At 45.2% G+C, this 17,683-nt stretch overlaps 1 protein-coding gene across 2 annotated transcripts in view; it reads left to right on the plus strand.

Annotated features, from left to right (window-relative positions):
* Window positions 1-17,683, plus strand: part of LOC144128453 (cell adhesion molecule Dscam1-like) — a 264,634-nt gene that overhangs the window by 231,914 nt on the left and 15,037 nt on the right. For both annotated transcript variants that reach the window (XM_077661870.1, XM_077661871.1), the window contains exons 11-15: window positions 4,307-4,591; window positions 10,443-10,562; window positions 11,537-11,713; window positions 15,352-15,499; window positions 16,939-17,087. In XM_077661870.1, the coding sequence (XP_077517996.1) occupies window positions 4,307-4,591; window positions 10,443-10,562; window positions 11,537-11,713; window positions 15,352-15,499; window positions 16,939-17,087 (879 nt within the window). The remainder of the gene's footprint in view (window positions 1-4,306; window positions 4,592-10,442; window positions 10,563-11,536; window positions 11,714-15,351; window positions 15,500-16,938; window positions 17,088-17,683) is intronic.

Here is a 17,683-nt window from a genome sequence, read left to right on the forward strand (position 1 = left end):
AGATATCTTCCAGCAGAGGGTGGTCAGTGGCGCTTTAAGGCAGTCGCCCATGAAGAAAACGCAACTCGCCAATGTTCTGTTTTCTTGAAAAGTACAAAATTCGGCAAAATAAGGAGCATCAAATAGAACTGATAGAAGCATAGCTCCTTTACTTCCTGGTAAACTCCTTCGTATACAGAACTGCGAGCCACGTGTTCGATATAACAGACTTCTATCAAATATTCAACATCCGCTCACATCTTGGAGCGGTATGCACGGAAGGGATTGTCCTGGCGACTTAATTTTTTTTATTGCTTTTTCGTTCCCTGATATGAGAGTTCAATTTCCCTTAAAATAGTAATATTTTTTGCATGCTGCGTTCATCGATCCTTGGACAAGTCTTCATTTAGGTATACTGGTGGCTTATTTGAACCAATGTATTCTTCGTTACAAAATTCTTTTAATGGATGCGCTCAAAATGTTCCCACAATTCAATTCTCCAGCTATCGGCAGTCGTTTCGGTTGTTTTTATTTTCCTCAAGAAAACATCTCTGCGTGAATTATGAGACTAGCTTGTCGCCATGCAGGCCGCATTGCAAGGTGCGATTGACAGCCCCTTCCTGTGGAGGCCTGCCATAATGAAATTGCAAACTTTCCAACTGATTTGAATTTCCACGCGGCTTGAACTGCGTCAATGTTCCTTATTTCCTGTCCCACGCAAAGCACAGACTACTTTAGTCTCACCACATTTAAACCTTTGTTACTTTCGGCGCATGAATTCTCGGGATATAATACTGTTTTCCTCATTTGCTGGGTAAAATACAATAAATTCCGCTTGTTTCCTGCTCAGTCAATTTATTTCCTCTCAGTAAACCCTGTTACACTCTCGTTGTTTACGCCTTGTTGTGGGAGCTGCGGCCAAAGAACGTTTCTTCGCGCTTCGCTCGTTTGCTCCAGAGAATGAAACAGAGGGAAAGAAACAGAACGTCGAGGAAAATAAAAAAAGCAGGGCGTAAGCCTGGCGCATATGTTAGCGTGCAATTTCACAAATGCGAGTCTGAAACCCGTAGGGTGCGAAACTGCGAAAAGAGGGTGCGCTAGCGCGCGCGCTTCGTTATAGTTTCAAGAGCGGGAGGAGCGTGCGAAATAAAGAAGAAAAATAATAGAGTTAAAAAAATGCTATGAACTGATTGCCGGAAAACAAAGAAAGCGTGACACGCTGACGGAGACGTTTATAAACTTTCCCAGAGAGTTCTAGCTTGGGCCAAAATAAACGCACGCAGTAGAAAATTTATTCCTCTTCCTGATGGAGTGCTTAAGCATTTACTTGTACATTGAAAAAGAAAAAAAGAAATACCCGGTCGCAGGCGACAGCGGAAAAGAAGTGCAGGCGGAAATCACTAGGGGAAATTTTACTTTACTCGCGCAGAGCAAGCTGAGGGCGCTAAAGGAGCGTCCTTCGAGGCTTAGAAATGCAAATTTAGCGGTTCGATATTTGGAATTCAGATGCGGATTATGTTTATGGGTTGGAATTTTTTCCTTATTCTTCTGTTGACGGAAGAGCTCTGCAGTTGCCCCTTTACAATCTTGTGCTGGTGATTTGACGGGCTTAATGGAGACATTTTTTTTTTGCCAATTTGTCGCGTTTATGAGTTTAAAAGATAAAAAAGCAAACATGTGCCCTATTAGGGTTTTTCGTCCAATGATGCCTGTGCTTTATAATTTTTGCACCCTTTTAACTGACAGCATTTTGAATTATATGCAGGTGGAATGTGAGTTCCAATTTTCTAAGATTTCTTCTGCGTTTTCGATACCTGTTCTTGCTATATTTCTGTGCGGCCAGATGTTCATCTACATTTGCAAACAGCTGATGGTCACTGGGTGGAAAGTCCGGAGAATGTTGTGATTGGGTGATTATTTCCCACAAGAACTGCTGCAGAAAAGCGACAGTTTCACGGGCGACGTCAGGGCGAGCGTTATCGCGGAGAAGTCTCACGCCCATGCTCAACATTCCTCTTCTTAGATTCTAAATCACCCGTCTGCGTTGTGTCAGTGAAGCGCAGTACCTGCCAGCATTTATCGTGGTCAGTCTTAAAGTCGACCAACAGTATTCCCTTTCGGTCCCAAAACGCACTCGCCATGGCGTTGCCGGAAGACTGTGTGCGCTCGAATTTTCGCGACTAAGGCGAACAGTAATCTCGCCACTCAAGTGATTTTTTTTTGTCGCAGGTGAAAAGCGGAATATTTTTTTCTGTCTCAGGTGAGAAGCGGAATGCCCAGGCTCATCACCGATAACAATAGAATACAAAAAGTTCTCCTTTTGCTCTGCATAACGGCGAAGAAATTCGCGAGAAAAGACAAGTTTTTGCCGTTGGTGGCCTGATGTGAACATTCGCGTACCCATCTTACGCACACCTTCCGATATTCTGATTTTTCAGTCAAAACATTATAGAAGGTACTTCGAGACACCTCAGGGATCGAAATGCGGAGATGAACGATAGTGGTGCTGCGATCTTGTCGCATCATTTCTTCTTCCTACGCGACTCTCCCGTCGGAAATTGAAAGCTAAGGCTTTCATTGGGACCAATTGGTTGTAGCTGTGAAATATATTGAGTAGCGCAAACACAGACAGGGACCAAAGTAAGAGTAAGAAATTGAAAGCCGCCCGCTTCGTTCTTTGTCGTGAAACTTAGTGGGACCAGAAGTAAACCCTCTGCATCTTTTGCGGTCGTTTTTTACGTCCATGCACGAGTCTTCATATACTTCTGTCAATTGGCGATGAATTTCAGCATTTTGACGGTCTCTTGCGTTCAAAAACGGAATGATTGCGCGAACTTTTCACCTTGCCGTAGCTACAAGCGGGACCTCATTACACAAAGGGCCGCTGTGCTCTGAGTGGCCGGCCCAGAAGGACAATCTTTAGCTTGTTTGGGAAAGAAGTGAGAATTGAAAGGAGCAGTGTGGCCCACAGTATCGCAAATAGTTTTCCTGCAGCCCCAGCGCTTCGGAGACATTACTTTTGGGTCACCCCCGTACATCCACTTGTTATATGTGCGAAAGCGCTAATCCGGAGGTTCAGAGTGTAGAAATATTATATATTGCCGATGTATATCTGCAAAAGAGGTACGAAAAAGAAATCAAATAAATATTTACGAGTGGACGTCGAACCCAGGGCTGCACGAAACGCAAGGCTCCAGCGGCCGGTGCGCGAGCCCACCAGGCTATCAACGCAGTTTCTTTTTTGTTTACTGTATGAAAATCAATCCCGCCGCTGAGCAACCAAATTATTTACGTACGCACATACTAATCCGCGATGTAGACGCACATTCTCATGTCTTCTTACACCGCACTCCACCTCCACATCAAAATTGCTGGAGGCGTACACATTTGTTAAGAACCAGCAAACATTAAGGCGGCTGGTCCTGCGCAGCATAAACCCCAGCACCAAGGCCCACTTTTGACTGCACAGACTGATATGAACGAAGTGGTTCTGCGTATCGATCCATCCATCAAAGCCAAATCAGCTTTAACAAATCGCACGGAATCGCGGAGTCTTTCATGACAGGCAACAGCACGCTTCGTGTTAAACTGCATCACACTCTCGCTCTGTACATTACAAACTTCCATCTCAATTAACTTACACCTGCCCCGTCTCGCGCCACTGCTCGCTCATTATTGTCATCAGCATTCCGCAAATCCGTGCTTTCGCACTGATTCGAATTTAGTAAACATCATCTGTAGTTTCTTTATTCCTTTATTTCACAACACCTAAGGCAGCTGCATTGTCCAGTCGAGAGAGGTCATATCAGCGGAATCATTACCAACACAAAAAAAATTAAATGAACAACGTCTGGGAGAGATACCTTACACAAAAATTCTTGTCTTTCGTGGCGTTTTGGGCTTGTTGGTACATAGTTCCAATACACTGTGTAGCGCAGCAAAAAACGAGGACACAAGAGACGAGAGACGAACACCACGAGCGCTACGTGGTGTTCGTCTCTCGTCTCTTGTGTCCTCGTCTTTTGCTGCGCTACACAGTGTATTGGATCTTGTCTTTCGACAGCTCTTCTTGTCGAAATTTTGGCGCACGGACCGTGATTTTCTTCGCACCCGTTCTTCGCTTTGTGTTTTTAAGAAGCCCCATCTCCTGCGCGCTCTGTCTACCGTAGATGGCTTCCTTAATTAGCATACTGACATCAGTGCATGCAATAAATGACATGGAAAACAGGTTCATTGCGCCACGTTAATACAACTACTCATAATACTATCGCGGAAATATTTTAAACTCGCCATTAATCTCGGTTGATAACACTTCGCACATGCGCAGCTCCACCAGTGGTGAGCCCGTTCAGTTTCCCGGACGACCTAACGGAAGGGAAGCGTGCGGGCGCCGCCTGCATCATCTCGGACGGTGACCTGCCCATCACCATCGAGTGGTTCAAGGACGGCCGGGAGCTGGACCCCGCCCTGGAGGCCTCGGTGGCCAAGGCCAACGACTACACGTCTTTCCTCTCCTTCACCGGCGTGCGTCGGATGCACTCCGGCAACTACACCTGCGTCGCCTCCAACCCGGCAGCCTCGGCCAACTTCACCGCGCCCATGGTGGTCCAAGGTCGGTGGTTCAGCGGGCCGTCTTTACGCTGTCAAAACTTTGCTTGCATTTCCATAATGGCATGCTCTTCTGCAATTATTCGCGTACATTCGTACTTACCTTTTCACTCTATCATGTCCGGCTTCACCCTCTTGCTCATTTTCCCCCGACAGTCCGCCCGTTACCCTCTCCACACTTCTGCGCTGGTATGCATGTGCGCTTGAGTGGACGGGCTGGCTCACCTCTAGGAGACTACGCCAACCATCCAAAATGGTACAAACTTATGGGGTCAGCGTTAACCATAGTGCGAACCAATGCAGGGTCCAGTGAATGGGTCGCAAAAAAAAGCTCGAATTGGGTCTGGAAAAAAGTGCCAGAGATAAGAGCTGGCGGCAGTGAAAGCTTCAAAAGGAACTGACTAGGTATACCGTTGTCTGATTTATTTCAGAATGGCGTCGTTTTTACTTGAAGGCCGTTGCAGGAGATTTGTCAAAAAAGAAATGTCAAGCACTAACACACCATCAGAAAACAAGGTCAAAAAAAGCGAACACAACCGCAGCAAGACGTTAGAAGAGAAAGCGTTGTTAATGAACTATATGCGGAAAATCTGTAATTCAGCTTCTCCGCAAGGCTTGTTTTCGAACCAAAAGGTCCCGTTCCCGGACAACAATATCGCGTTCTTCGCGGAAACGAGAAGAGTGAGGTTCCTCCTCGTGAATAACTTGTGGAATGTCGTCAGTTGTGTTCAAAATGGCTCCGAGAGAGCTGTCGGATGAGTGCAATATAATAGGGGATGGCGGTCAAACTTCTGTGCCACCCCAGTAGAGGCTAGGCAAAAATGGAAGGAAACAGGCCATTGCTCCATAACCGGCAGGAAAGGGCTACCTATACAAGGATAATGCTCTCTACTAACTTTCTTAAAATTTTTAACTATACAATTTAGACTGACCCCGCACCGTCGATCCCACTTCCCCCTTTCACCCCTCTGCGTCCGAACAACGGACAACCTACTCCCCAGGGCACGGCGACAAAAGCCGGCCTCCATCCTTTTCCGCCATAGCCCCTGCTACTGACAGCTCGGGACAATTCGGAGTTTTCATTCCCACAAAGAATGCGAAAGTGTCGTCCTGGTTCGAGACCTTTTGGTTGGAAAACAACCCCTGCGTAGATGCTGGCTTACAGATTACCATTAATTATCAATTCACAATTCTCTTTGGCAATATTGTGACTCCAAAAAGTACATAAACTCTGTGGCAATTTCTGCTCCGACAGATTAACCACCAATAAATAGAAGAAGGAAAGAAGGTTTGGTTCATGGGGGTTTAACGTCTCAAAGCGACTCAGGCTATGAGGGTCGCCGTAGTGAAGGGCTCCGGAAATTTCGACCACCTGGGGTTCTTTAACGTGCATTGACGTCGCACAGTACACAGGCCTCTAGAATTTTGCCTCCATGGAAATTTGACTGCCGCGGTCGGGGTCTAACCGGCGTCTTCCGAGTCAGCAGCCGGGCGACATAACCACTGAGCCACCACGGCGGCTAGAAGAACGAAAGATGGAGTTGTCTAAATCATCTGGGCTAGTTTTATAAAGTTTTATTTTGCCGCTGTGATTCAAATGCGCACTCTGATTTAGACCATGATGAATATATGTTTCTTTTTATCTTTGTTTGATTCCAATTTGTCTGGATAGCATTTAGAGTCCGGTTTTCTTTATGTGCTCATGATAGTTCCAGGTCTCCACAACTAAGCATACCAGTTACAGCTTCTCTTTTCAGTTAACGAAAACAAAATAGACGCTCTGTAGGTCTCGAACTTCTTTTTGGTTTATCTGCTTAGTACACTCGGTAAGGGCTCCAAAAGAAAAAGAGGCACACTGATAACCGTGCGAATAAATGTTTTATACCCAACTATATTTGTTTCTATGAGCATGCGGCAATTCTTTTCTCAAATAGCACAGTTTTTTATAAGCTTAAGAGCACAAGTCCTATACATGGGTGCACCAACACAGATCATAATAAATGATAACTCCTAAATACCTACTTCTATGTACATTTCACAGAGTTCACACCAATTTTATAGTAGAAAGTAGGCACGTGTCTTTTTCTTTATAAGTGTGCGTCGATTTAGACTTAATTCATTTCCATTCCGCTCTATAAGCAGTAGTCACATGCACATTGCAGGAACCGGTTGATTTTAATTGAATCAGTTTTATCAGTCTCTCTAGAGTAAATTATGCAGTTAGCATCAAAATGTTTAATTATTACAAGCGTTTAATGAACACTGGGAATATCATTCATATAAAGAACAACAGGCACAGATCTGACGCTTGTTGAAGAGAGGAAAAAAAGGGAATTAGGCATGCATTACGCAATGCAGAAAGCCAGTGGTTGAAGTATTATCGCGAGCGAGTCAAAATTACTATCGCGTTTTGCCGCTGTAGAAGTTCCTTCCGGTCCAGCGCCTAAGGAACCCGCACTGCTTCAGGTGAGGCGCGAGGAAAGAAGAGAAAGAATTTCCTTCCCGCTGAGTGGGTCCTCCCTCCTTCCCTTTGCGCTCAGAACTGTCGTGGTTTATGGCCATGAAACATGCACGAACCTCTCTTTGCGCTTTGCTTAGCGCTTATGAGGGAAAAATAAGGGACGAAAATGCTGGTTTGGAAAGAATGCGCCCAAAGAAAAAAAGGCGCCCCCGCCGGCCGCAACGATTACTTCTTCCTAGCCTCCTTTATGTTTCCTCCTCTGCAGCGTATCTTCCCTCCCAACTGCGACATCACAAGGAAGCATGGTCTCGCCATCGTCAATGCCTGCTTCATCCCCTATTTCCGTGCACTAACCACGAACACGCAAGTTAACGGCTCCCTTCTGGTCGCAAACGCTTCTCAAATATATGATTGTTCATATATTAGCCTGTGCATATGCATAAAGCGCATGTGATGGCCCATGCATTTGGAACGCTTTTGAAGACCAGTTATCTTGAGGCATACGAGCGCACACTTTTCACAGGAAAATAGGTGGTTAAGGAGTACTTAGCTAAACCGAGTGCAGTTTTCCTTCGCTAGCAGCTGGGCCTAGAGTTTCCAGACGTTGTCTTTCGCCCTAGTTTTTCTTCGCCCGTTCATCCAGGCTTCCTTGTTCAATAGTAGCACATGAATACCTCGTTATTTCATAACAGAGCAGCAGTGAAAGTTTTTCGTTCTATGCGTTATTTGTAGAGGCTACACGAAATTGCTGGATGAAATGAAACTAAAAGAAAAATTTCTGGCGCTTTCGGCCAATCCAGTACTTTTTAAAAGGTTTGCACGTACGGATATCTTTCTTTATTCTCGCTTTGTGTTTAGTAAAGTACGATGATCCTGCCGGGTGGAATGCAATATTAAGCTCGCGCCCTTGACTTAATGACGACGGCTCAGACGAAAGGCTTCTCAGCAGCTTGATTATACCTAATATTTAACAACGTAAAGCGAACAAAATATTCAGTTTTAAGGAGAAATAGCGTCGCGACTTTCGCAACACCAAGTGTTGCCGTGTCTTCACCACTTTCCTTTCGGACTACCGACCTAACTACAGAACATTTTGTTGTTTTAAGTTCCAACAACTCTTTGTTATCAACGCGCGCTCTTAGTTGTAAAAGTGAGGTGCTAAGGTTAAACCTTATCTGCACTACCAGCGCAAATGCTACGCTTCTTGGTACAATCAACGAAACCGTTCTGAGAAATATTATACTGACGGATCGGAGCAATGTTTATACAACATCGTAATCGCACTCGGAGCAATCGATGCAGGAAATGGAAAGCTAGGATTATGGCTTTACTTCTGCCAGTCTTACCTCACCTCTTATAGAAACGCGCTGCACGCAACTGCGCTGGCAAGAAGAACGTTCCTTCATCTCCCACCGCCTCTCCATCCAGGGGGAGCGAGGAGGACCTCACTAATTATGCAGCGGCTGGGCAGGCACCCAGCGAAGCGGCCGCGTAAGGGACCCAAGCCTTTCAGGACTGTCTCGATTGTCTGCCGCAATGGCCAGATGTTTCGAGAGCGCTTTCTTTATGATGTTTCGCGTCTGTTTGCGTGTGGTAGCATTCTTCGCGAGCTCCTTGACGGCCCCTCAGGCACAGGACGGCTGAGACATTTCTGGTGGCAAGAATCACCGCATCCGCTCGATACCGACCGCTGCTGCTGCTGCTCGTTACACGGATTGCGGCCGGAAGTGGACGCCGTTCCATATTGCTATTTGTTACGCGTTGGAAAGATACTATAACGCTGGCGCGAATCCTGCCATCTGTGAGCACGTTTGCCATCTAGGCCTCCTTGGCCACGGTCGGCAGCCCTTCAAAGAACTCACGTTGCCGTGCTGTAAAATTTTTAGCTTTGTTTCCTTCCGGAAGAATGTATGACTTGGCTTCTTTACGGAAGTCCTTGTAGTTTTTGTGCAATGTGACCGGCTGTTAAAAGGGGCGGAGAAACTCTTGAAACTTTAGAAATTTTGCGATGGGAGTAACCTGTCTTGTTTTGGAAAATCGTACCTAAGACAGGCTTCTTTCTACTGCAGGTTTCTTTTCCCTGCTTTTAAAAGCAATGCAGGATCAGGAAATTAAAGTAGCTTTCGAAACTAAAAGTTTACGCCAGCAGAATTGTTGCGAAACATGCAAAATATCAGGTTAAGATGTGGAAGCGCCTTGGGCTGCACCAATCATAGTCGTGTTCCTTAAATTCGGCTTCAGTATTTCCATTTCGACCTCCGCATCCGTGCAGTTCAAAACCTTGTTCTAGTTACACAGCAGATGCGTGGTCTAATTATTGATATGGCTAGGCTTTTCGGGAAGTGTACAATCTGTGGCCGTCTTTCTTGCGCAGGCGGTAGAGGCAATCGTGCATACCGTAGCAGTACAAATGGAAACTCGTTAATAGCAAACAGTCAGTGCTTACTTCTGAAGCGTGAGTGCAAACAAAAGTTTTCGCCTTTTAACCAATATTTTAAAGGAAGTAGATTTTATTTCAGGTCATGTTGCATACAAAAAAAGTAAATGCGATTACTGAAGGCGAAATTGCAGCTTTTTTTCTCACTGATATTGTACTGGAATGCTCTAATAAAATTTGTAGGTTCTTGAAACAGTTATAGAAATTGGCTTAAAGTACAAAGCGGCGCTGAGGATCCGTTGTAATGAAACGACAGATATTCTAACCTGAACATCTTCGATGGAGATCCATCTAATTTGGTTTGAGATAAAAATTGCAAGTTTTACTCACGCCTAAAGAAAGGCAAGCTGCAACACTCCTGCATCGTTGCCTTTCCCTCTCCCTCTCTTCCTGCCCCACTTTTCTGCATCTTCAGTCAATTCTTTGGATGGAGTTCCAAAAAATACCTCTGCAGCAAATGTTGACATAACAGTCTTGGAATTATAGATTAAAGGCCTCTTCGATTAGCCTTATTATTAATGCTTTTAACCAGTGCAGTAGTCCTGCTTTTGCGATTTAATAAAGAGACTGCGCCGAGACCTGTGCGGAGGGCTCTCAGGCGCAACATCACCGGTAGCGTAAGGGTGACGTCATGGTCGCCTGAGTCGTGCAGGTCACGTGATGTGTCACGCCAACGCTCGATGCAGACTGTGACGCTGACTCTCACGTCAGAAGTGAGCCATTAGCAGCTTCGCTCTAAGTGCTAACTGCATAAAGAGTGGCTTTTAGTTCTGTCCTGTCTTCAAAGGCCTACAAAGCATGAGCCACTGTGGCATGAGCTTCCGGCATGCTGCTGGTAACATTGGAATGGAGATGAGATTTCACTTGAACACCTTTACCAGCGACGTTTCATGAAACACGTTTGAAAATATTGAGCTGAAGGTGCCAGCCCCTGGGGCATGCATTGTCTCCGTACAGTTCAGCCCAGATGGCGCCAGGAGCCTGTTGACAAGTCGGCCATCATGGGGCAAGCGGTGACATTCGACTGCCAAGCAGATGGCTTTCCCGTGCCTGTTATCCGGTGGAAAAAGGCAAACCGTAAGCATTCATATCAGCTTTTGCTGGTACTCATAACCATACAGTTTTTCAGTATTACATAGAAAGAAAAGCGGCGCCACCGTCTATGCGTGTTTCTTAAAGAGCACTTCATGCACCGGGCTAATTCCGGCAAGATGAGGTTTTGTATTTGGCTCGGCTAGTGTTGTGCCGATAACGTAGATTTCGCCTCTGAATCGGTAGCTGAGGGTGATGTTCTCCTCTGTGCGCAAAAGAAATTTTGTTAAGAGCTTGCTTTCATTTTCTCAAAAAAAATTTACGCAAGTGGTATACAGCTGGTGGTAGCGCCATCTGCATTTGATTTCTTGACCCTTTCTAGCATGTAAATGTTCACTCACACTAAGGACATTGTAATTCGCACGTCGTATAATAAATCGCTTCAGGTGAACTCCATATTATCCTAAGTCTTCCCTTAAATGTATGTGTGGTCCTACCGGATACACAGGCGAGCTTTGACATCCATCTCATCGGTGAAACGTGGATGCGCAATGGAGGAGAAACTTAATCGTGCAAGCCTTATAGGCTGTGTTTCTAAACTAAAACTATTTCCCTATGCTGAACCATAAAGTAGAAAGTGCATGTGTGGAGACTTTCTGTGAAAATCATCTCATTATCATCCTGCCAGAGGGCGTAAAAAGTAGCGGGATTCATTGAAATGTTGTACATTTCGGTCATGTTCTTTCCGCTCTATGCTCATCTTCATGCCAGGGCAGGTTACTGTTTGGGAAGATTGTATTGTTCCAAAGGTAGCAATGTAGATGTAGCTAATTTAAGAACAAATGCTGCTTTCTGTAGCGCAGTACGCACGCAGATGGACCCATTTTTGTTCAGTACAGTGTAGCACACTGCTCTGGTGATCTAACGGAAGTCAATATAGGTGAGGGCTACTGAGAGGAGCTTCGCAGTTTCCTTTATCGCGTTTTTCTTTTCTTTTTTTTCATCCGAAATAACCCCAGGCTCGGAGGGAAGTCGAGAATTTTCGGTGATCATCAGCAACGCCAACGTGCAGATTCTCGAGAATGGATCGCTCAGCATTCGCGAGGCGGACACCAGCGATGGCGCGCACTACATGTGTCAGGCGCTGAACGGCGTCGGTCCGGGAATCTCCACCGTTGTCAAACTGGACGTTCAAGGTAAGTGCGGCAGAGTGCTGGAAGCATCAGGTTGGGAACAAACTAGAATATGAAGCTTTAGGCTCATCATGACGACCTCCTATTGTGGTGTGCTTGCACTGCAGGATTATTTATTCCTTTGTATTTCTTTGAGAAAAACAAACTTTGTGAGGGGGACTTGCAGTGTTAGCGTCGGTGGCGCACATGTCCAGCGATTTCGGACAAAAATTTTGAAAGTTGAAAAATTACAATATATTTTTACGGTAATATTGAAGGTAATGATTCATTTTTCTGATATGTAGCAAAATCGTTCTTTTAAATTGTTTCCACCGGTCGCATCGAACAGTTAAAACTCCCATAGTAAACCAATAGGGAACGCTTTTGACGATAGGAAAAACGTTAATAGAAAAAATTCAAGACTGCTAATGGGTGATCTGAAGGCATGTTATTTGTTATAGTGAAATCTTACTTAATATATGAAAATTGTGCTCATAAATGGTGTCCTGGTCAAAAATTCTTTTATCCAGAATTGCTGGGTATGAACTCGAAACTGTGCGGCACAATTCATTCAACTTATAACTTACCCACCTATCAGAAGGCTGTGCTGTGGAAGAAGCGGGCACATTATGACGTCATACGTTCATGGGGAAGCGTGCATTAATGCTAAAAAATGCGTCCTTCTTCTCCCTCATTGTTCCTTTCTTAGAGATGGCACATCTCACTGCGTGTGTTCGTTGCATGGCACGCCACACTACGAAGGTGACTCAGCTATTGGTGTCTGGTAATAGAATTATTATAAGAACTTATTACAATGCTAAGATCTTGTTTGTCTGCTGCTATTGCTGTTTTAATTATTTTACAATGTACGCGTGTCTTGAGGCAGTCTACCGGCCCCGCCGGTTCAGCGGCTTTGGCATTCCGCTGCTGAACCCAAGGTCGCGGGATCGTGTCCCAGGACCATGTCCCAGCCGCGGCGGCCGCATTGGACGACGGCGATGTGAATGTCAATGTGTTGTGCGATGTCTGCGCACATTTTGGACCCAAGGTGGTTTAAATTCATTCAAACCCCTGCACAAAGTCGTCGCTCACAGGCGATGTGCCGTTTCAGAACGTCCAACCCACCTTGCCAATACTTGAGGGCACCTTTTGCAAGCATCGCACCTCTGAGAAAAGTTGCATTTTCCTGGGCCGGGCTTTTACCCACCTAAGGCCAGTGGTGTTCAAGTGTTGCTTACATCCGAATCCAGCGCCTGCAGATGAAGAAAGCTCTCTGCATCTGTATGGCAATATTTCCCATCATATTCTCCACAGTGCGAATAATGTACCAGCTTTTCATGCTTACTTCTTTTTATTGTCGAAAGAAAGGCGCGGAATGTTTTCATGTCAGCGCGGCATTTAAGTACCCCAAATTCTGGTCAAGAAAACTAACTTCTGCGCTCGCTATTCTCGACAAAATGACGACGCCTTTGTGAGCAACACAATGCTTTAGTTTATGCAGATTTTGCGGGAGCATGATACTAACATTACTCCAGATTTCCTTCGGCATCACAAACATTCGTGCTGTGCGCTCCAGCATAATGATTAAAAACATCTTTGGCCCTATTTGATAATCACCGTTGGTTTTTGAGTCGTTTGGATTAAGAAATGCTTTACTCTGCATTCGGCTTAGTTGCAAAACTTCAGATAATTCTGTGCTGTATGTTTTCTAGATCTTGCTATTAGATGCTGCTTAATTTCTAAGCCTAAAGTAAAAAAGCGTGGTAAGATGGCGCATACATACCCTCAGGTTCGAAAGCAGTTTATGGTTTATGTCGTTTTAACTTCTCAAAGCGACTCAGGCTATGAGCGACTCCGCAGTGAAGGGCTCCGGAAATTTCGACCACGTGGGGTTCTTTAAGCCGCATTGACATCGCACAACACATGGGCCTCTAGCATTCAGCCTCCATCAAAATTTCACCGCCTCGGCCTCATGTTCGAAAGCAGTTCGCAATATAGCTGTTCGCCTTTTGTTCCTTGTTCGCCACCGTTTCAATTGCAAAGAATAAACAGCGTCTGGTTCGCCAGTTTCGTGGCGTTCGAAATCTTTATTCAGCTGATATTTCTCTTGCTTGCAGGGATGGACGTGAAGTTGGAATTTTTAATGCATGCTTACATTTTTACAATTTTTTTAGTATAACGCGTTAGCGATAAATCCTTAATATCCATGTACGCGGAATTGGTCATTATCTACTTTACATTCATAGATTGCGACGAGTACTCATACCACTCCTGCCGCAGTGGTGAACTCCCCGGCAGGGTGCTGTTTCAAACAAAGCCATCGGAGAGGCTTGTAAGACCCAGGTTGCTCTCTTCGATCAAAACATCGCATCAAATAAGTAATTTAACTGCCACCTGCCACAGCGAGCAGTTTTCTCAAAATTCAGTGAGAAGGTTGTAACGAGGTCACAGTCAAGCGAATTAGGCTTGTCACTTAAGTTTCTTCCCTGGGAAATTTTCCCTCACATTGCGGCTGATTAAGGTTACGGCGTTAAAAAAACTGCTGTGGGTAACAATGACCTTGGCTCAAATGGTACTCTATTATTTCGATATTTAATTACATCAGTAAAAATCAGCGTTTTCACTCTGTTAAACAGGTCCGATGCATCAAAATTTTTGCCCTTACAGTTCAATCTGTTGTTACTGCACTTTGTTCAGACTACACGTCAACAAAAAAAAAAGCAATTTCTTCCCGCGGCGGAATAATGCGTTTGGGTGATGAATGTAAGCGGAACTTGACTGCAGATTGAAGTTGTATCCAGTAATAGCCATAAGTGCAGCACCAATTTCAAAAAACACAAGAGGCGCAGGCAAGTCCTGCCTCTGCTGGTGTTGTCAGGAAGAATGAAAAGGAAAGTGCACTTTCATGCCTACTGGCTCAAACTGAGCCACAATCTCTGCCTCGTGCTTAAAGTAGGAGAGTTGAGAGACAGGAGAGCAAAGAATGAAAGAAAAGACGCGCGCTAATATGCCCCTGGGCCGATCCCGGAGGAAGTGCAATACCGGGCCGACCCGCGCCAGATTGATTCAAGCAATCCGCCATATTCCAAAAATAAATTTAATACCTGTCGTCTAAATGGGACCCCTATCTGAAATTGCAGGCAAGTCCAGCATTCTTGGACATCAATTTTAACTGGGAGAAAGCTATGAGAATTACAAGACACTGTTATGAACATAATAATGAGAATGATCAAATCTCGAGAGGCGTAGCAAAATATTGATTTTAAAGTTTGTCCCACGCTCGCACAGAGTAGTTAAGACTTACATAGAAAACCAATAAGGTGAATTTTTAAGAATAAACAGAAAAAAATTTCAATGTCCCGAGCAGCGATCGGAGGATACATTACTTCTTATGGTGCACCTTAACAACATGCGAAAATAATTCATAAACAACTTCTGATTAAAAAAATTCGCTTCCCCACGCCTACAGCATTTTTCTAAAGCTCTACTAGTGTGCGCTGCAAGCATCTTGCAGAGCCGTTGTATAACGAGGATTTTCCTCTGCACTATCCTTATTTGAAACTCATTTTATAGATGTCTTCGCAGTAGTTTCACCATGTCTTTGCGTTTGTGTTCTTTGTGAGCATTTTTGTCCGTGTTTCTATTATGACCCGTGTGGGTAGTGGCAGCACACTTCGAGCGCAAGTTCCAGGCACTGACGGTGCGCCGTGGCGAGGGCGTGACGCTTGCTTGCCGCGCCGTCGGAGAGCCGCCCATTACGGTGACGTGGACACGCGACAGGCACGCCTTCAACCCCGCCAATGAACCAAGGTGAGCACTACAGTCTTCAACGTTGTAGCTTTTGCCCATAAGCACGTCCCAGCTTGGTGCTTGAAATGCAGAGGAAAAAAAGAAACAGAAAGCAAATCCGGAAATAAAAAAACACCAATTGGTGTGGAGCCCCGATAGGCGGCGCCTTATTGGCCTTCATAAGGTGGAACGCATCCCGAGCCCCCCGGTTGCCTACTTGAAGGAATCCGCAGCAATGGCTTCCTGGCTTTCGTGATTGGTCGCCATGGATTCGTTCCTGACCGCGTCTGCCATAGTTCCTTGGAGGCGAAATGCAGAAGACGACCTTATTCTGTGCTATATGTCAGCACGCATTAACTAAACCCAGACGGATCTCTCCACAACTGGATACCTCCACAACGGCGACGCGGAGGCTATGCATCATTTCGTGACTTTCAACCCTACATCAGTTTTCGTCTTTAAGTAATTTTTAAGTAATCTTTTCGTCTTTAAGAACATGCATAAAAGCGGAGTACGACAGAATAACAGAAAGGGAAAGAGGTTAACCAGGCAATGCTTGGCTGGCTGCCCTACATGCAAGGAGAGGGATCAAGGAGGAAAAGGAGATAAAAGGAAAGTTCGGCTGATAGTACGAAGAATTCACATATTGTCCTTTGGTCTCCGAAAACAAATGATGCTCACACTCTACCTAGGTCTGATGACCAAACCTGTCGGTCCTAAAAAACAAGTCCTTAAAGAATTTCAAACGTAAGACCTTTGTGGTGCGTAAACGTCCTGAAATCGCGAGCGTTTTACGTATTTTAAATGAAGCGATATACTAAGAATTTTCACCATGTCTTCCAGCCGATCTTACGCTGTGGTGAAAACGTGGTTACCAATTGTTGAAGATGGAAGGCGTGCTAAATCAATGATGGAAGCTAGCGGCTACGGGAAGCCAGCATCAGCAAATGTCTTACACAGCATTGGTATTTCAAATTATAATTTCTCCCCTTGCCTCCGGGTACCAAAAGCTGATACAATGAGTACAAGGCTTCCCCCGGTCTGGTGCTTGGCTTCTTTAGAGTGAAATGCTTCGGAAATGGGTCTTCGATCCCACCTTGAGAATTCAAAAATACCTTGTGCCTTGGCGCTTTTTGACCGTAGATGCCCTTGAACCATAAAAATCCTCCAGCACCATCACCATCATCATCAACATTAAATGATAATTTGAAACGTTTCACGGCAGCTTTCACGTTCACACTGAGTCTGCAAACGCTGGGCACCTCTTCTGTTTTCCTGTCACTCGAGACTCCTTTGAGACAAGCGTACCTTTTTCCCCCTCACTGCAACGAAAGAAGATTTGCGAGAATGCAAAAATATCATAGACTTCCTCGTTTCTGATCGCTCCGAGAATGTTCACAGAGAGGGCTCACATGTGAGGGCCTTTCTTACATTGTTTTGAAGTTACCCTTCTGCTCCAGATACGTGGTGGAGGAGAAGCCCGGCGACGAGGCCTTGGAGTACGTGTTGCGCATCCCGAGCGTCGACCGCAGGGACTCCTCCCTCTTCAGCTGCTACGCAGAGAACGCCTATGGAAGGGACGACACAAACTTCCAGGTGGTCGTCCAGGGTGGGTCCGTGTGTGTGTCCACGAGTATCGCAACACTTGTCTAGGCAGAATGCAGTGAATAAGGCTACATTTTGAGAGAAGTCTTTGCCAAATTGGCTTGCACGTCAGGGCTACAGCCATGTACCGTCGACACCAAAAATTTAAAGAATGCATGTACTGGAGAAAAGAATATTGAAACCGTACCACTGCGATCGAATCTCCGGAAATTAATACTTGCAGATGAGCATCCACGCCCCCTTGTGTAGTGAATATTTCAACTTATAAACTTCCATGGCTGTGACGAAATTAGTTTGTTTTCACCGTACCCGCTTTTCGCAAAAATTGGCGCCAACTTTAAGTATTCGCGGCCACGACAGCCCGACGAAGAGATGCACAAACAGCGACACAATTCTTTTCTTCTTTTTTTTTACTTTTCCATGGAAGTGACCATCTCAGTTTGCGCAGTCTCCACATTTCTGTTTTTAAAATACGCTGTTACAAACCTTCGTTGCGAAGAAAATGCACTTACCTGAAATTTAGGTTAGCGTATCTACGGAGCGAGCGCACCTGCATATAATAAAGTTCGCTAACTGCGCGTGAAAAAAACAGCGGTTTGT

Source organism: Amblyomma americanum, chromosome 4 (assembly GCF_052857255.1).
Source record: "Amblyomma americanum isolate KBUSLIRL-KWMA chromosome 4, ASM5285725v1, whole genome shotgun sequence".
In the NCBI taxonomy this organism is placed as follows: Eukaryota; Metazoa; Arthropoda; class Arachnida; order Ixodida; family Ixodidae; genus Amblyomma; species Amblyomma americanum.